This window comes from Macrobrachium nipponense, chromosome 45 (assembly GCF_015104395.2).
Source record: "Macrobrachium nipponense isolate FS-2020 chromosome 45, ASM1510439v2, whole genome shotgun sequence".
Taxonomy (NCBI): domain Eukaryota; kingdom Metazoa; phylum Arthropoda; class Malacostraca; order Decapoda; family Palaemonidae; genus Macrobrachium; species Macrobrachium nipponense.
This window is the reverse complement of record NC_061105.1, coordinates 9,804,716-9,825,149: the sequence shown is the minus strand read 5'-3', so window position 1 is coordinate 9,825,149 and position 20,434 is coordinate 9,804,716. Positions and strand designations below refer to the sequence as shown.

At 38.4% G+C, this 20,434-nt stretch overlaps 2 protein-coding genes across 7 annotated transcripts in view; one reads left to right on the top strand and one right to left on the bottom strand.

Moving 5' to 3' along the window:
* The window catches only part of LOC135214369 (AT-rich interactive domain-containing protein 2-like), a 69,795-nt gene extending 65,767 nt beyond the window's left edge, over positions 1-4,028 (top strand). For all 6 annotated transcript variants that reach the window (XM_064248600.1, XM_064248599.1, XM_064248601.1 and 3 more), the window contains 3 exons: positions 1,453-1,617; positions 1,853-1,941; positions 2,189-4,028. In XM_064248600.1, coding sequence (XP_064104670.1) covers positions 1,453-1,617; positions 1,853-1,941; positions 2,189-2,306 — 372 coding nt within the window. In that variant the 3' untranslated portion in view covers positions 2,307-4,028. The remainder of the gene's footprint in view (positions 1-1,452; positions 1,618-1,852; positions 1,942-2,188) is intronic.
* Positions 4,029-5,194: 1,166 nt separating this feature from the next.
* Positions 5,195-10,473, bottom strand: LOC135214368 (uncharacterized). The gene has a single exon (XM_064248598.1). The coding sequence runs from the start codon at positions 10,471-10,473 to the stop codon at positions 5,308-5,310; it is 5,166 nt and encodes a 1,721-aa protein (XP_064104668.1). The 3' UTR covers positions 5,195-5,307.
* Between the last annotated feature and the right edge of the window lie 9,961 nt (positions 10,474-20,434).

Sequence of the window (20,434 nt, the reverse complement as noted above, 5' to 3'; positions counted from 1 at the left end):
TGCAGTACAGTTATAACTGACCTGTGATTCTTGTGTTATAGTGTCCTGATAATCATTAAATAAAAAAAAAAATCAGGTGCACTGATGATTTGTAGGTTTCTTGAGTTTTGAAGTTGAATCCTTTGAGAGTTGTTGGCAGTAGGTAAAGTTCCGTAGATATTCTGTAAGGAGTCCGGTTCATGTACTTTTAAATACAAATTTGAAAGTGTAGTATAAATCAAGTGGTTTACTTCTTACATTGAAGACTACTGAAACTATATCAAAGTCATACTCTTGGTACAGCTAAACACATTCCTGATATGAATACATGCAGTTTTGTGTTTGTAGCTGAAGTTAGTTTCACAGTATTGTTTTAATTTGATGATACATATTCTTTGTAGGTGTAGAATGTTTATATAATGGGTGTACTGTTGTATTTAGTTAAATTTTTTAAATATTTTCATGAATTGGGCATGTAGTATCACAAGCAAAAGTAACTCAAGTTTATAGCATATGGTATACACTCCTGTGCTTTTACAGTAATAGAAATGGAAACTTGTCCATACTAAACTTTACTGTAATGTAGAGGCTGTAATGAATTACGTATACTCAATTATGTCAAACAATACATGAAATTCTGTAACTGGTTAATTCAGTCAGTCAGTGTAGCTGAGAAGGTGACAGGTTTGAGAAAAATAGGATTTTTTAATTTTTAATTTTTCTAAGTGATGGCCCCTCAATATGACATTTCAGGAGCTTGAAAGGTGTATGGTATGTGATAAAGTTTTTGGGGGTGTTGATTTATTAGGGGGATGCTGGTAATGTGCCAATACTTTTGTCAATAAGTGGTCTAAATTATCCTGCAACTTTTAGTACAAATACATATCGGTATCTTAAAAATACGTATGTTGCCTTATAGGGGTAACGTTTCTGATATTTTTTTTTGGTAATTCGTATATACGTAGATGAAAACCTCAAATCTAAGATATATCTAATTTGCTTTAGATAAAATTTTAGATCGGAGAAAGTTGTCACATTTGTAATATCTAATAATTTGTTCAGTCAACAGAGAAGAAACCGTGAGTTGCATATCTGCTGCAGCAGTAAATCAGCTTTGGTTATATTGCATTTAATAGGCATTCCATATACTGGACCAGATTTTTTCCTCTATATGGAATAGACAAATACAGATTATATAAGTAACAGTGAAATAAGAAAAGCCCGTTATTTTCAAGATTTATTTTTCAATCTTCTTAGGTTTTAAGGACATGTTTACTCTGTAAATTTAATAGTATTCACTATTAAGTAACTGAAGATGAGGAAATTGTTGTTTTAACATAACCTCACTCCCTTTGATTATAGTATGTAATATGACAGCCATAAATTGATTTTTTTTTGGACTTTTCACCCAAAAAATTTGCTTTCTCCTTTGTGGAGCAGAAAGGCTAACTCACGTTCTCTCCATATCAACAGCTACTACACATTCTTGCGGTGAGGAGGTCACAGTTAGCGTCAGCAGGGAAGACAGAAATCCCTATACCTCAGGCTCCACCTCCCCATCCTGGGTATGCGCCCAATGCCGCCTTCCATGCCATCAAGAGACATGCTCTTGAAGTTATCAATCACAGGGATGCTGTGGTATGTACAACTGCTAAATTAAATCATCACTCATTGTATTAGCTCTTAGAAACTCACTTTTATTAGTTACAAAATTGTAGTTGCCTCATTAGGCTCAAGAAGGTTGTGGAGTATCACTTGAAAAATCCTTAAGTTTTCGCACTTGGAGAGCCTCTCATAATTGTGGCACTGAAATTTGACTGTCGCACACTCGCTCACTCTTTTGTAATGTCATTTTGATCATTATATTTTGCAGGAGAAGGAGGGACCTGTAACCAAAAGTATTCGTTTAACCTCGGCTTTGATCCTGAGAAACCTAGTCATTTACTCTAATACAGGGAAAAAGTAAGTATTTTGTATGTTTTCATTTGTAATTTGGCAGCATGAAAATGGTAGTGTTCAAAACTTTAATTGGTTCCCTTACTCTTTTGAGAGCTGGACATGCACACAGGAACCTTCTTTCAGCATTTTATGTGGACTTTGGCGTAGTAAAGCTAATTATGATAAAATGGTCTTTTATCAAAATGAAATGAAGTTTTCATTACGACCAATTTAATGTAAACATTGCATTTATGTCCTCCTACTCTTTCAGGTTGTTGCGAGGTTACGAATCTGAGTTATCAAATGTGGCTATTAGTACAATGGAATCTTCTCGAACTGTCGCTCAGATCTTATACGACATAAGCCTTCCTGATCATCAGGGCATGTAACGTGCTCTGCTTATCACAAAAAGTTAATTTATAATTTAAAAAATGTAATTTATATTAGGTATAATTTATATACAATGAGGGCCAATATGTGCTGTTGATAGTACACATTGTGTGTTAACTTGCTTAGCACCAAATATTGTAACATTATTGGGGAAGCTTTATTGGAAGGAAAGCTCATGTGTTTTGGGCATAAAGAGTGCAATTTTTAATTAAGAATAATAGACAATGATAACCTGAATGGTAACGTAAAAAAAAAAAAATTAGGGGTAATTACTGTCGTGCCAGTGACTAGGTGAAAGGGTGATATCATTGCTTGTCAGAGACTGCCTTGTAGTTTCTCGTTTCTTACTTTAGAATTTGCATTTAGGTGGAGAAAGGACAGAAGGGTGAATTATTGTTTTTTTTATTTGTTTTTTATTTTAATTAGCACCTGTTAGTTTTCAGAGCTTAAACTAAAGTGGAATTTTATTAGTAATCTCATTTTGCTATAAAAAAAAATTAGCAAGTTCCTTATTTTTTATGAGCAGTTTAGCATAAAAAAGGTGGATCTGTCAGCACAATTTTGTAAATTTTGTACAGTATAAATAGGTCTGTTATAAACTTCTGTACATGTAGACTGTAGTAGAAAGTATTTCTTCTGCAAAAGCAAGTAAAGACACGTATCCTCCAATATTATGCAAAAAAAAAAAATAATAATAAAAGCGGAAGGGCGGGAGGGTTAGAGGCAGCTGTCGATGTTGATCTGACTCAAAGTACTATCCCTCGGCACAAGAAGTCCGGCTGCTATCGTAGGACTTCGGATATTGGTTTTGGGACTTGTGAACCTTGAAGTTGTGATACCAAATAATATATCTTTTTTTATTTGTTTTTTTATTGCTTAAACTATTAAAGAGAAAAAACTTTCTATTTTCTATCATTATTTGTAGGTTCATAGATAGTATATATTATTTTTTACCTGTTTGAAATGTAGATACTGGCCAATGAAGTAACATTATTTCCCCCCATCCCTTCATATGGAGCATCTACTCCGTGCATCAAATACATGATTGGACGAATTGGGAAGATTTGCTTTTAATATTTCTTCACAAGATGAATTTTCAACAGAGCACTGTTTAAACTTGTACCTGAGTCACGTAATGTAACTGTTCTGCTGTTTAGGTGTTCTTGTCAAATCACGGCCAGAGAAAAATGTCTGGTATCATAAGCGTAATGGTATAGGGTGCATTTTGGCTTCTCGGTGGCGTTGTTATTCCATCCAAAAAATTTTCGTTGTCATGGAGAAGCGGAATTGGATAAGCAAGTTGCACATACAATATACTATATTGGTTAGGTTTTAATTTCTTTCCGTAGTTGTGCTCCTCACGTAGGAAACTTGCTCACCTAAGGTACCATCAGGCTTTGTGTTGGTTACATAGATAACAATGGTGATGATGGACCCCTGGTCTTGTCCGCAAATATCTAACTGTTATGCTGCTGTTCTCTTTCGATTGGTGAGAATACGCAGACGCTGACTGTGATGCCAACGACTTACAGTGACCATGACACGGTGGTCATCACTCACTGTATTCATTCCCAGATCAACAGTTCTCTACATTATATTCTTTTTTAACTTTCCCTGATGCACTGAGCATTGTCTTCGTTTAACTCGCCAAAAATTTTTTTTTCTTTTTTAATAAAATATTGTAAATGTTAATGTAAGTTTTCATAAAAGTGAAAACTTTTCCTAAGTTTGTTATTTATCCTTAACCATAGTGTAAAGTCCTTGAATGGATATAATTTTTATTTTTGGTTTGGAGATGTAGTAATGTGTGATTCATCCTTTCTTGTCATTGCTTACCATGTCATCAGTTATTTCTTGTTCAAGATCTGGTAGTAAAAAACAATTACATTGAACTCATATGAGAAACTAAAAAATTTGTGGGTGCACTAATTTGAGAAGAAATAAGCTAGAATGCAGGTAAATAAATCTTTGTATTGTAGGGTAAGCAAGACTTATGATTGGTATGTAAGACTGGTACCAATATTCAACAAAAACTGTACAGACACAGATAACGGCAAAAATTTTAGGTGTAATGACTGAATGATAAAATTCATGGCCGGTGAGATTGTTATGGATATGGAAGAGGTGGGGACATTGAGAAAAGTGGCGTTCAGAGGCTGGAAAGTACATTGACATCTGTACATAGAGAATGGGTGTAGAAGATTTAGTCAAACAGAAAACAGATACGGAGAGGCAGGATAAAGGTCTATATGAAGGGACAGGAAATAGCAGGGAACATTGATATATTAAGACTTAAACTTGAAAAAGATAAACATGTAAAAGTGTGCATCATGAGATAAAACTCAGGAATAAAAGGTTACAGTTTTCTTAGGAAGTAGCACAGTTGTTAATGTTACATCTAAGTGGACTCTGGGATGTGAATACAATTACCACAAAAAGTTATCAAGTGTTAGTAAATATATTGAATGTGAATTGATAGTATAGAGGCATTTTTTATATATGTTGATGTGTAACGCAAAATCTCGTTTGTCATTCAAACATAATTGAAGGAAGGTAAGTGTAATGAGTCAATGAGCACTGAAGGTAATAAGAGGAGGTTCCTTTTTCAAATAAATTACTGCAGCAAATTAATATACGTTCAGATTTTTTTTCGTTATCTGAATGTTTTACAACACTAAGGAAAGCTGATGGTGTCTTACAAGGGCTTCTTCAAGTTGATGTGATGAAAGCCCAGATACAATTTAATTTTTACCTTCACAACTTCATGTTTAACTGAGTGATCAATCCAGTGGTCTAATATTTTTGTCTGGGGAAAAATTTTTTTGCCGGACTAGCAGAACACCACAGATGATACAAAAGAAAATGGCAGATAAAGCCATGTGATGATTAAATATTGTTTTATTGCAAAGAAATTCAGACATTCATATCAAATTTATTTGATACTTGTTTTACTAAAAATCACAGATCAAGTAGTACTGTAAAGTCTTTTAAAGGATGTCTTTACTCTTCACTTTCCATGGAATTGCTCCTTTGCCCAGCCTTCAGTGCTGCTTGGTGCAACCTGCTTAGGTGTTGCAGCTGGTGCTTGTGGTTAGCCCCTGCAGTGAGGGCAGTGCTGCTTCTGCGCCGATAGAATAGCCTCTTTGCCAAGCTCTTGAAACCCCGCTTTCTTGCCCAGTCTGCTGGCGTGCAACCCGCATTATCTTCAGTTTTGGGATCGGCTCCTCGTTTCAGAAGTAAATTGCATGTAAGGTCCTTCCCTTTAGAGGCAGCCCTGTGGAGTGGAGTCATTCCAGATTGGGAGACCGAATCCAATTGAGCCCCATTGGCTAAAAGGACTTTAACAACTTTATTATACCCTGCTTGAGCAGCGGCATGTAAAGGTGTATTACCAACTACATCTCTCATGTTAATATCTGCACCACCTGCCAACAGTAACTTTACAATTAAATCTTCCCCGTGGTGAGATGCACGATGCAGAACACCAGCTCTGGCTGGCCAGTGCAAGGCAAGGGGAACTACTGTATTTGCATGGGCACCTAGGTTCAAACATTCCTCTACAGTGGCAGCACAACCCTCTTCTATTCCTTGGATCATTCTCACAGCCACTGGAACTTCTGTAGGAGGAACCTCCACGCGGGTACCAGGAGCTGAATCTCTCCTTAATTCCCTTGGTTTGCCTGTTAAGCCTATGTATCCCAAGTTATTTGCAATTTCCAAAGCAGTTTCACCTACTTTATTTGGGGCTAGTATGTCAGCGTGCATTCTGAGGAGCATCTGGGCTACCTCTAAATGTCCGTAGGCAAGAGCTGTCTGAAGAGGAGTTACTCCATTGCGATTTATTGCATCAACATGAGCCCCACTGTGAATCAGATCTATAATCACTTCACTGTGTCCTCCTCGAGCAGCTACGTGAACAACACTATCGCCAGATGATAAACGTACGTCAATTTCAGCGCCAGCTGCAATAAGAGCTTGAACTATATAGAGCATACCATCTTTGGCTGCTCTTAGCAAAGCAGGTGAATGTCCGCATAAAATATTTGGATCTGCTCCTTGTTTCAGTAATTCTCGTACTCTTCCTGCATTACGCTTGGCGACAGCCCGAGCTAGTTCCTTATTCATTTCTTCCAAAGACAAGAATTTGGATATTTCTGAAGGGGCTTCTGATATTTCTTCTGGTGCCTCCCAACCCATACTTTCACATTTATCAATGGCAATTTCCAAACACTTCTTCAACATTGTCTGTGTGAAACTGGTACAGTTGACTTTCGCACTACCTTTGTTTATCAAAGACTGACTTGACCTAGAATTTTTTCCATCTGGAAAACAGGAAAAGCGACGTTGAGCTATTGTATTTCGTCTGCTCTTTGACTGACAGAGCCTACGATGATCTACGCTACTATATCTACTCCTGACATGACAATAATCTGAATTTCTCTCTCTATTTTCCAGTGGAATTTCTTTTTCTATCTGATCATTTTTTGGCAGTTTTTCGGCAGCGCTGTGACAAGGGCTGTCCGTTTCAATTTTGGAGTTTTCTCTTTGTTCCATGGCTTCCGATAAGCTCCTTGACTCTGACTCTGCTCTTCTGTTGTTGTCTCTTTTCATGTCATTTGTTTTCTTATATATGAAATGAGCCCCACAATGTCTTGCTACTAAATTGTCCATCTTTAGACGTGTTATGTCTGCTTCTATGATAGTCGTTTTAAAATCATTCTTATATTCCTGAATTTTGGAGTTTATGCTCATGCTCTTGTTTTCTGTACAGGTTGATCTATCATTACTGTTGCCTGGGAGGTCAGTGACTGATTCCTTAGAAGGTTTTGCTTTGCATTCTTTATGTAATGTGAGATTTTTCTGAAAATCTGAGCTTTTGGAAATTTGTTTGTTCATGTCCATTTCGTTTTCCAGGTGGGAAGTCTCTGTGCGTGTGAAAGCATCTTTAACATTGTCTGAATGAAGAGAGGAATCTGTCACAAAATCCTTTTTATCGGTGTCTGAAACTCCAATCATATCACAAACTTCCTTCTGAATATGAGGGGATTTACTTTTTATACTGGTATCCTTGCTGCTTGCTAATTTTAACCCAATATCTTTGTCTTTACTTGACTGCTTTGAAACCATCTCTTTGGATACTTTGTTTAAAGATGCTATATGCTTTTGCAAGTCAATGCTCGTCAATGATTTTTTGCTTGGCTGCTGCTGAGGCAAGTGTCTGTTCGCTTTTCTCTTTCTGTTTTCTACAGAAGGCTCAGCCTCTGTGGTCGTTTTGCTACCCGAAGTTTCAGCCTCTTCACCTGGACTTCCTGTGGCTTTAGAAAGAGTTTCTGAATTGGGAAAACCATTTACAACTGGGGTTACTCCAATTTCACATCCTTTATCAGGACTTAGATCGCCTCTAGTGAATTTCTCTTCAGACTGATCCATGATCAAGTGATTTTCAAAAAGTTTACTGTCACTAATGTTGCTTTGGACCTCAGAGGCATTAGACCTTTCGTCATGCGCATCAGGAGATGTCTGACCAGAAAATCCTGGCTGACAGGAACTCTGCAATTTAAATTCACAGCTGTCATCAACGTGAGGTGTGGACTGATCTGAAGCAGTATCTGAAGTAGTAGTGATCTTTTCACTGACTGTGGTTGGCTTGTCTGTGAGGACTACAAAATCATTTGCAGGTTCTGTGTAACAGGCAGAGCTATACTGGTGCTTATGAAAAGGCCCACTAGGTTCATTAGCAGTATGAAAGCTAATATTTTCATTAGTGTGGTGAGGTGAAGAATAATCAATTCTATCATCACAATTTGCACCTTTATCCGAGAGCAAAAGTTCCTCTTGGAAAGATTTGGTTTCATTTTTAATTTCTGTTTTGGTCATTTCATTTTCAACAGCATTTTGATCACCAACATTATATACCGTTTCTGTATGGCTTGTCATTGTTATACCAATGTCCTCATTTATGGTATTCTTGCCACTTATGATTACAGGATCTTTACTTCCCTTTATTAAGACAGTAGATGACATTAGAATGGAATTTTTCCCTGAAAGTGAAGGTGGATTCTGTACCGGCTTATCACATTGGATTCCCTTACGTTGTTGGATGAATTCCTGAAAGGAATCACGTCTTGCCTCCAGCTTTTCATTGGCCAAACTGGTAATGCCCTTGACGTAGGTACCACAAAACCGAGGTCCCTTGACGCAACTTCTTGGCTTTTTCGCTACGGAATTCTTCATGAGACTTTTCAACCTGTCTTGAAGGCCCAAGTTGGGTCGGGGCACCTTGCACGCTTTGTCGTTCTCCAGCATCATAACAATCTGGCGCGTTTCTTCCCTTAACCTGCTATTTTGTAAGTTCCTCTGCAGCGGCTTGAATTCTGTCAGGATACGTGAGGGCTTCTGGGGGGCTGCGCCATTGTTGTTTTTCGCTTGCGTAGGGGCTATGGGCGGTTTCTTTGCAATTTTGAGATTGTCAAAATGAGAAGAATTCGAGGAATTGTGGGACATTTCTGATGGACTGATGTTTTCCGCAAAGTCTTCTGTGGAAACAGGGACTATTTCAGAAGGACTTGTGTTATTTGAAATGCACGTTTCCTTTCCCGTATTCAATCCATTGTGAAATTCACCTTTGGCAAAACTGACTTCATCATCATCATCAGTCCCTTTTTCGTGTTTTATTTCTACTATGTTACGCTCCCTCGTATTTTCCAATGACACATCAAATGGACACCTTTCTCTTTCTGTCTCATTATCTGTATTTACCTCGATCGTACAACCTTTATCACTCTCTATCATGGCATCTGTACTTAATTCTACTTTACCACTGTCATCTGTACACAAGTTCACTTCCCTCTTGTCACTTTCATCGCTATTTATCGAGGTACCTGTATTTCCGGGCGATTTTTCACCTTCGTTTCTTTCCATAACGTCATCTAGAATGAATTTGACTTCAAGCTCACCATCATCTCCATTGATCTCGTGCAAAGAAGATACACTTTCTTCTGGGTTGTCACTTTCATTACTTTCTGTCAAGGTACCCGTTCTTAGTTTTGGTTTATCACTTTCAACTTCTCCTACGGGGCCTATATTTGACACTAAAAGGTCACAATTATTAGTTTCGAACACATTTCTATTCGTCTCTTTCATCTTGGGGATATCGAGCTCTGGTGTACTGTTTTCTTTTACTTTATTGTTATCTAAAGAGAAAAAATTTAAATTCGGATTATCCTGATTTACGATTTGTTCAGGAGATTTGTAACACTCTCCGTTATACCCCAAGTCATTTTCTGATCTGTCACAGATACGCTGACCTCTGTCGACGGGTATTTGTGGCACTGAATGTACATCGCTATCCATTGCATCTTGAAACTCGTCCATTTCACCATCGTCAACTTCAGAAGGAAGAGTTTCAGTTAGAGGCCTAACGTCCTTTTCGGCCTCATTACATGATTTCGGGTCTTTATCGACAACTTCTACTGGTTCTTCCCTATCCGCATCAGGACCAACTACCGCCAAAGGTTCCTGCGAAGGTAGTTCATCCTGAGCGTCGTAGAACTCCTCCGAAGGGGAGTTTTCTCCTGATAAAACGCTTTTCCCAGGCATTTCGGTGATAGATTTCACATCGAGGAATTGGGGTCTTTGTTTTCGTGGTCCAATGGATGGAATAATCGATATAGGCTCTTCCCGAGGGCCACTTCGTTGAATGAGAGATTGGACCACAGAGGTGTTTTCACTGGGTACACAACCGCGGACAGGGGTGTCACACGGCGAACTAGCAGCACAAGAGAGCATCGTGTTATTAAAATTGTCATTGGCGCCAGATATATCACCCTTTGACGTCTGGGAATCTTGATTGCCTCCTCCGTCCTTCCGCTCGCTGGCGTCACGACCACAGATACGCGTTCCGTTTCTATGCTGAGTCGGCAAAGTGAAGGTTTTTCTTCCGGCGGTAGTATCGTCATCTTTGCCGTGAAGACCTCCATCTCGACGACTGGTTTTCCTCGAAAACAAACGTTCTCCCAAAGCGGCAAAGCTGTTAAACATTTCAGAGTCATTTAAAGGCAGCTGACGGGAACTGCTTAAGGTATTACAGCCGCTGTCTTGATTCTTCTTTATAAAAGCGAGAAGATATTCCTTCGCGAGCTGCTCTTTCGCAAGACTGACTCTCATGTGGAGGAGGAGGAGGAGGAGGAGGCCAGCACTCCTGCATGGCAGAAGGAGAAGAATAAGAAGAAGAAAACTCCACTCTCTGCAGAAGGACGAAATGACTCTTTATTAAAAACACTAGAATTGCCAGCTGGCTTGCCAAACCCACGTACGAACACACCACCATAAATAAAGACGGTCATCTCGTTCCTTCATAATCGCCTCCCCCCCCCTTTCCCCCTCCCACCACCACCAACCCCAAATCCACATCTTGCTCAATATCCCATCAGATGTCTCCATATGTTAAATCTTTATCCGTTATTTATCTTACAACGAATGCGGACGTCCTAAGAATAACCCCAGGGCATCATACCAAGAAATGAATCTCATGATGGTTGTAAATCAATAAATGGTAGCAGTCATGAGGACCAATCCCTAATTGAAGTCAACCGGTCCATGGTAGATGCAGCAGCCATTAATTAAGCTATGAGGGACAGCTTGGCAATTCTTTCAAAGAGATCTGTGTGATGTCATGTCATGAGTAATACAAACATATATTTTTTATGCCTGTATATAAATTCCTTTTGTGCATACATATTCCCATGCAACGCCCAATTGAAATAACAAACATATATGATGCCTGGTATTTAAATTCCTTTTGTGCATACATATTCCCATGCAACGCCCAATGAAATACACATTTAATATTTAATATACGTGAGCACGTATGTGGGCTGTCTCTCAAACGTATGTATATGAACGTAACATGTTATTTCCGGCAAAAAAAAGACAATACAATACCTTATCTCTGTCATTCAAATCAACATCTGTCTTATATCACCCGTCTGTTTAAAACAGATGTAAAAAGATTTATCTGCTTAACAATCGTCAATTACAATCGGTTCCATAACCGGATATAGTTCAGCATTAACAGACAATAGATGGGTTCGTTTTCAAGGATACATAATACATAATATAGCTTTGAAAGGATACATAATACATAATATAGCTTTGAAATCAAGGATACAAAGTGCTATAATATAGCTTTGACATCAAGGATACAAAGTGCTATACTATAGCTTTGAAATCAAGGATACAAAGTACTATAATATAGCTTTGAAATCAAGGATACAAAGTGCTATAATATAGCTTTGAAATCAAGGATACAAAGTGCTATAATATAGCTTTGAAATCAAGGATACAAAGTGCTATAATATAGCTTTGAAATCAAGGATACAAGGTGCTATAATATAGCTTTGAAAGAGGACAAATCATGGCTTGAGACTGGACGAATACTAATTGAAATGGAGATAAACTCTCGTGTTCGTATGGGGGTACTTTAACCACAGTGCCCCACCCAACTTCGTTTTGTGTGGTTTCTCCCGTATTTGTATTTGAGAGCGAACAGTTGTTCAGCTGACAGTTGATTTAGCAGATGAAAATACAAGTGTCCATTTGCTCTACATTAAACTTGTGAAGCTAAAAATTTACTTCTTCAATGTCATGCTAATCAAATATTAATGGGTCTCTCTCTCTCTCTCTAACTTTCAAAGAGACAAACAAAGGGACAATGACACAAAACACTGCCAAGAAATACCCTGTTTCCTTCTCTCCTCGGTCACTGTGTGTACTCATCTCCCCCGATACACTCCACTCCTTCCTAAGACGAGATTTAAGAAGTCTTCATCGTCAAGTATTTCTAACCTAAGCCAGATGTTGTGTTATGCTGTGCTGCTGTCTATTAATACATCAAGGTTGCTTCTGACAGCTTCTGAAACGACAGAGGAGGAGGAGAATTATTCTGTAAACAAAGAAAATATAATTCTTGCAGTCGGCTTAAAAATCTGACGATGCCAAGCAGTAGGGTGAACGAACGTCGTATCTATCTGGCATTTCGTGAGTGACACGTGGCCTCGGTGTCTAATTACGTTTTTATTATTATAATAACGTTACATGCACTGCATATATATGTACACACACATACATACCAACAACCACCTTGTGTTATTCATAAAGAGGAGCAGTGGAATTACATGTGGGCAGCAACATGTGGCATTAATACCTTGCTGGGAAGAAGAGGGCCATTAAAAAGGCCTGGCACCGGTGCCAAAGGGTTGGCATTCATCAGCTCATGGCGTTATGTCATGGCCACCGGGATCTCCGTTATTTTAGGCTGTACTTGTGCCATACCTAAAAAGTCATTCACATTCTTTCACACAGAGAGAGAGAGAGAGAGAGAGAGAGAGAGAGCTCGGTGATTTGAACACTGCAATAAAAATGGCGAAAAAGTAAAACTCTCTCTCTCTCTGGCAAAAACCATAACCTCCTTCCGGCTTCATTTTCGGGTAATACAGGTATACAATGTTTTCAAAAAAAAGAAACAGGCGGACTTCATACACATTTAATACACCAATGATGCAAAGACAAAACTCTCTAATCAAATGGGGATTTTTTTTTTTTGCAAAGCCGTATGCTGAAACATAAAAAAAATCTAAAATATTTGCATTATAGTTGTCCAAGAAACTATCGAGAGGAGAAAGTCTATACTCCTGCTAGGAAAGTACATTTAAAAAAATATATATACTCCTGCTAGTGAAGTACATTTTTAAATATATACTCCTGCTAGCGAAGTATATTATTAAATATATACTGCTAGGGAAGCATATTTTAAAATATATATTCCTGCTAGTGAAGTACATTTTTAGATATATACTCCTGCTACCGAAGTACATTTTTAAATATATACTCCTCCTAGTGAAGTACATTGTAAAATATATACTCCTGCTAGTGAAGTAGTAGTACAGTGTAAAATATACACTCCTGCTATTTTAAAAACCTATGTAAAAATGATATAAACACTGAACAAAGTACAAAATCAATTTTGCCAATAAAACTTAAAAGTACAAAATACATTAATACTACCAATGAAATAGTTTAAAGCACAAAATAATTTTGTCAATGAAATAATTCAAAGCACAAAATAATTTCACCACTAAAAATAATTATGGAACGATAAAATCCGCCTCGAACACGAGGGTATAATCTTTAAATCATCATCGTCATAGACACCTTTCCATTAGAACTTTATTAGTTAAATATAAGTTTTAGTTCTAAAATGCGTTCCAGTTCCCACCTCATTTTTCCGGTTCATGGAACATCTTACCCGTTTTTTTTTCTGCTTTGGTTTGACAAACCCTTTATCGCACCTTGGTCCCGATAATCTATATATTATAGGTGTCAAAGCTTCTCAGCCATATCGATCATATCTATTATTTTTTTTGTCATACGTTCATGGACGTCAATAGGTTTAATTCTTAACGTCATATTTTTAAAAAAGTTTTCACTCTGTATAATAAGAACACCACACGGTCGCGAGTTCGATTCTCGGCCACTCCATTGAGGGGTCAGAGATGTGTATTTCTGGCGATAGAAGTTCACTCTCGACGTGGTTCGGAAGTCACGTAAAGCCGTTGGTCCCGTTGCTGAATAACCACTGGTTCCATGCAACGTAAAAACATCATGCAAACAAACAAACAAACCACACGAACCAGAAGGATTTTTCTGTCAATTTGAATGTGTCATTAATGACAGGAAATGGGTCAAACTCGTAAGAAAAAAAAAAAGCTAGATTTTCGTGCAAGGAACCCCTTCAAGTGGCCAAAATATATATCATTTCTTGTCATCGACGAGGGTTTTCGAAAACTCCAGCAAGTCAAAGGCCTCGCGAAATCTGTCCCACGATTTTTGCACGACGGACGCGTCCACGGGCTCCTTTTGGTCCTTCGAGTGGGCTCCGAAATCGTCTCGTCTGTTGACCTGTTCCCGTGTTCTGTAGACGAGATTCTCCGTGAAGTTGCGGGCTGAGGGATTCCGGAATCCTGAACGCAGCGTCTGAAAATCTAATTCCCATTCCTGAATCTCGCGGGCTTTCGGATTCGGGCAGTTGGGGTCATATTTCAAGAGGCAACTCACAATCCTAGGGGCATCTGAATGTGGGATACCGGAGGAATCCTCTTCAGCGTCTGAATGTGATTCTGAAAGTGGAACTGAAGACCCTCCTTCTGTATCCAAACGAAATCCCGAATGTGGACCTAAGGGCCATTTCTCCCCAGAATCCGCTATCTCTAAGGACCCTATTTCTCCGAGAGCTCCCAAGTCCTCGAAGTTGCCGGCACAGACAGCTCCACACTCGGAAGCGCCAAGGCTCTGCTTCACGAGCTGTTCCTCGTCGGTATCTGAATTCGTTGCGCCAAAGAATTGGTGGTTGGTCGTTTCTGCCATCTCGTTCTCCGCTGATTCCATCTTTCTGCCAATCACACTTTCTCCCGCTGGACCTTCTCCATTTTAGAATTGCCTCAAATCGAAAACGACGATGTGCGATGTGACCGATTTTTTCCACTGTCGTATTTGCGAGTCGATACTGATCTTGAACCACGCAAGTTACTTGTTATTTAATCAGTTTATTTTTCGCCTAAACCACCGTCTTATGGCAGTAATGCCAGCCTACTTTCATTACTGACATTTACATAAGAGTTCATATACTCCCAAGTCATGCATTAATAAGGACACCAAGTTACTCTGTCGCATGGTTAACGTCCCTGTTTTGATTTGAAAAAAAAAAAAAAAAAAAAAAAAAAAAAAACGCTGATGAAACTTGCAACAAACCTTAGCAGTCTGGTACCATCTGAAATGAGTCATACAGCACATACAACAATATGAGTATGTATCCCGAAGGATTCAATGTATGTCGGAACACCAGTCTTACGGCCAGATCTCTTAAAAGAAAAAACACTTTCCAATAACTGCTTTTTTCCAATATTCAATGGACTTCATTGCCAGAACTTTCTGAAAAACACCAAACGGGATTCAGCACAAGTAGTAAGACTCTCCAGTAAAACATTGATCCATTTGCCTAAACATAAATACACTTTCTAACAATCCAGTTTCGTAGATTAGACTGAGCTGCAGTTGTTATTAAATTCTGTAGAATGTGTGGTGGCACTCAAGAGCTATCAGATGACTTGGGCAAGCCTGATGACAGGGGCAATGGGTCACAAGAAGGTCCGAAAAACCAACAGTGTGTGTGTGGGTAAGTTAAGAGTATTCCTGTGATGTCGTGAGACTGCACTGAAGAACTATGAACAGAACAATAAAATAATCTGACAAGAAGAACGTTAAAAGGAAAAAACTTTATCAGTGTTTTCTGGGATATACTTATCACCGGATATGCAATGTGGGTTCACCGCGGATATCCTGTGTTATCCGCTTTTGAGGAGGTTAGACGTCGATATCCATGCGAACAAGAAGAAGAAAGACCGTGAGAAACGACGCCCACAATGCAGCTGAAAATTTATTACAAATTTAGAGAAATATACGTTTAAAAAAATATATAGCAGGATGTTGCGTCTTAACCAGTGATTACGACTGGTAATCTCTCTCTCTCTCTCTAGCTCTTAATTAGGTACTCCTTACTTGCTGGGAGATTAAATGAGTGTCGTGCAAGACTTCTCAAATACAACTTATATACAAGTTATTAGTTTGCTGAATATTTTTTTTAAGAGTTTCTTGACTGTTTTGAAGACTGACAAAGGGCAAACAGCAATGAGGGACACTGGTTGCGTGTACGTGGACAAAGTAGGTGAATAAGTTTTTTTTTTTTCCCCTCTTTTTGAAGGCTACACTGGAAAACCAGATTCCAGAGACCGGCCTACAAGAAGACGCATTACGGGGGCTCGGATGGTGGCGGGGGGGGGGGGGGGGGGTCGGGGGGGGGGGGGGGGGGGGTGATGGTTTACCGCCTAACCACACTGACACACGCCCTCCTCAAAAAACATGTGGGAAGAGCCAGAAACGTGTTTAAACATATATACAGTTATATATATATATATATATATATATATATATATATATATCTATATAGATATATATATATATATATAAATATATATATATATAAAAGCTTCATTTAGGAGCGATTAAACTGTCTCGTGACTCAATCCATCCTTCCTTTTTTTCTTTTTTTTTTTTTTTTTTTTGAGACCTTCATGTCATCGATCACATCCGCGGGCGATTAAAAAAAAAACCCATTTTCATTTTTCCTCAATTAATATTTTAGTATTTTGATCTCCCAGGCGAAAGTCTGCGCATGCGCGCGCGACGCTAATCAGCCCCCTCCTAACTAACGTGTGGTTTGTGCCACGGGCACCAATTGACCGACTGATTGATTGATTTACATCCCGCTGGCGTCATTTCGGAGGGTACGGGTGGGAGCGTTACTATAGATGGGCAAAGAATGGCACAGAAAAAGAAGTGTAGAAACTGCCTTCGACACACAACGGCCCGGCTGACAGCCAGGTACATAATACACTAAGGAAGTTGACCAGAGAGAGAGAGAGAGAGAGAGAGAGAGAGAGAGAGAGAGAGAAATCTTCCAGTTTGTGATCATCGTAAATTCAGAAAGTAAGTTCTTGTTAAATCCAGATTTTTGTTGTGATCGATTTACAGCCACCTCGGGCCCCCACCTCGGGCCCCCACCCAAGGGAAAAAAAAAGCCACTAGTGTACGCAATCGCGCCCGCACGCTCGATATAATGAATCGAGGCTATGGCAGTTAGCCACTACATACTATTATATAGTCACGATTACAAATAGTATTGTAATGACGCAATAACTGTTTATTTATTTTTTTAAAACAAATAGTATTGTAATGACGCAATATTTCTGGCTTTTATTTATTTATTTTGTAAATCAAAAACAAAATGCACAAAAATCTAAGTCATTACTGAAGTGAGTTATTAATAATTATTAATGAGAACGACTACGGAATTATGTCAGGAAAATACGGACTTACAGTTCCCAAAAAATACGGATACAAACGCATTATGAAGTCCTCTACGCTCATCTGCGACCATGAAAACAAAACTACAACAAGTACCTCAAAGTATAGGGCATAAACGAAGCCAAAACATGACACCAGGACTTCCCTACATCACAAGGACTCGAGAATTCCCTTGTGACAGAATCACCTTGAACTCTATAATAGTCTCCACCCTCTCTCGTACCTAATAGGTTTTGGGACCACGTTTAATCATTCATTTGTTATTTTGAGCCCGTCGGCCGTCCTTACTGCCCTGGCAGATCAATTTTCTTTTTCTTCTACGTCTTTTTTTATTTTTTATATTTGCTCCGGAGAAGGTAAGGCAAGAGGTTGGGGTGTGGGGGTAAGGGGGGGGGGGGGCGCCGCGCGCACATACCACGTAACGATTTGGTCAGTTCGGTTCAGGTCTGTCAAGGGTCCACGCTTGGTTCATTGTCGTCGACTGGTCCAACTCAAAATTTCGGTAATGAGGCAAATTTGCATCCATTTTTTAAAATTTATTTATTTTTAATTTGGGGAGAAGTTTGACAACTTTATTTTTTTCTGTTTTAAACTGTGTCCACTTTATTTATATATTTATTATTATTTTTTGTGTGTGAATAATTTTAAAAACTTCATTTTATGAAGTGCGTCTCCATATTTTTTCAGAATTTAAACTGTCAACTTTGTAATTTTGTGTGTGAATAATTTTAAAAACTAAATTTTATGAAGGTGAAGTGCGTCTCCATTTTTTTTCAGAATTTAAACTTAACTTTTTAATTTTTTTTGTGTGAATAATTTTAAAAACTTAATTCTATGAAGGCGAAGTGCGTCTCCATTTTTAAATATTCTAAACTGTGTCCACTTTTTTTATCATTATTTTTTGTGTGTGAAAAATATTAACAACTTTATCTTAAAAGGTCAAAGTTCGTCTCTGTTTTCATTATTTTAAATTGTTCACTTTTTTTGTATGGTGGAAAATTTCTACAACGTCAATTTCGTCTCCAGTTTTTGAAATTTTCAAATTATGTCAGCTTTTTTTTATTTGTATTATTTTATTTTGAGTTTGTGAACAATTTATGTAAGTCAAATTTTGTCTCAATTTAAAAAAAACAAAATTTTAAGCTATGTCCACTATTTTGATTTTTGAGTAATTAAAGAAAAACCTTAACAACATTTTACGAGGTCAAAGTTCATCTGCATTTCTTAAATTTTATACTTCATCAATATTAATTTTTTTAATGAATTTTTTTGAGTTTGTGGAAAAAAAAAATTAACAACTTTACACGCGTTCAAAGCGGATAGTCTCTTTTGAGTTTTGAGTTTTTAAAATGGGTCTCCATTTTAAAAATTTTGTTCTATAAGAAAATATGTGAAATGTGGCTATAAATAATTTTATGTCGGCGATCAAGTTAAAGTTATAAAAAAATAACCTTGTAACATTACAAATTTTGCGTATAATTAATTTCGCGTTATAGTTCAGATGAATTTTGCGTATAATTAACTTCGCGTTAGACTTCAGATGAAAAAAATATCAATAATTAAGTCAAACTTTGGCGTCAACCTTTTGAGATTAAAGAAGAAATATCATCGAATTTCTGTTCCGTTATGCTGTAAACCATAATGACAATAATAAACCCCTCGTACGTGATAGTACACAAACAACTAGTTTGAGTTAAGGGCCAAAAACATTGACGATCCACAATCCCAACACGTCGAAAAATTTTTGGACGTGTATAGTACTTGGCCTTGGAGGAATGCCATTATTCCTCCAAGCACTTGACATGTGGAGGAGACGTCTGGCGCTAGCGGCAATGGCGAGCAATGGCGGCCGAAGATAAAAAAAAAAAAAAAACAACCTCACGGAGAGAACTGGACGAAGACAGTGCGTAACTCAAATGCAGTGGGGTCACAAGGAGACCCGATGGCCAACTGAGTGATTGGTGTTGAAATGCTTGAACACAGACGAAGCGAATGGATGTTTGTTTGTGTGGTGTTTTTACATTGCAAGGAACCAGCGGTTATTCAGCAACGGGACCAACGGCTTTACGTGACTTCCAAACCACGTCGAGAGTGAACTTCTATCACCAGAAATACACATCTCTGACCCCTCAATGGAATGGCCGAGTATCGAACTCGCGACCACCGAGGTTGGGCGCCAACACCATACCAACCACGCCACTGAGGCGCTGAATCGAATGGATGAAAGCAAGACTTAAAATGGAATTTTACCTCGTCAAAAAAAAAAAAAAAAAAAAAAAAAAAAACTTCGAGTGACAATGTCGATACTTTTTCAGAAAAAAAAGATAGGGGGAGTAGGGGGGTATGGAGGGTAGGGGGGTAAGGCGGGGGCTGTTAATGATCAACCTTCCACAGCTGTGGGAGTGTCACACCGTCCCTCTCACTCTCTCTCACTCTCTGATCTTCGGAGGCTGGAGTATAGTTGATTATGCTATTGATCGCTCTCGAGTATTTTCCAAAGCAAAAAAATCTCTCTCAAAGGTCGGAAAGCAGCTGATTCCAGAAAAAGTTGGCTTTATGCCAGCACTGGCCCTCGCTTTAGGGCAGCTTGAAGGTGTATAGTGAGGTATATTAGTGACTATAAGAGAGTTCTTGTGGATTTCTGGACTGCAGAATCAACAGAGACGAAGGTTTTTTCGAAGCGAGTATTATGTGGATGAAAGGGTGCCGGAGTAGTTTAAAAACTCGAAGAACCGCGAGTGGTATATAGGTGTTATACTACAGCTTTGATTAATGCTATTTTATGAATGTGAAAGTGCAAAAAAAATTGCCATTTCTTCACGGGACATGGGGACAATGCGCAATATTAATCCTTAATTGCGTTTAACTCGCAAAGGTTCCAAGTGACGGAATTCACCGGTTTTGACGATGCGTATTTTGATGAGACGACAACGAAAATAAGTGCTTTCAGATGGCAACAGAACATAGCATACATCTTCGAGGTAATGACCATTTAAAAAGTCATCTCCAAAACCATATGAAGGGAAAACTGTTATAGATCCACAGCTGCAACATGATTTAGATTGTGGTTTGCTAAACATGGACTGCCCAGTATCCTATAAAAAAAGGATTTGAACACTGAACAATGAAATAGAATGTACAAACACGT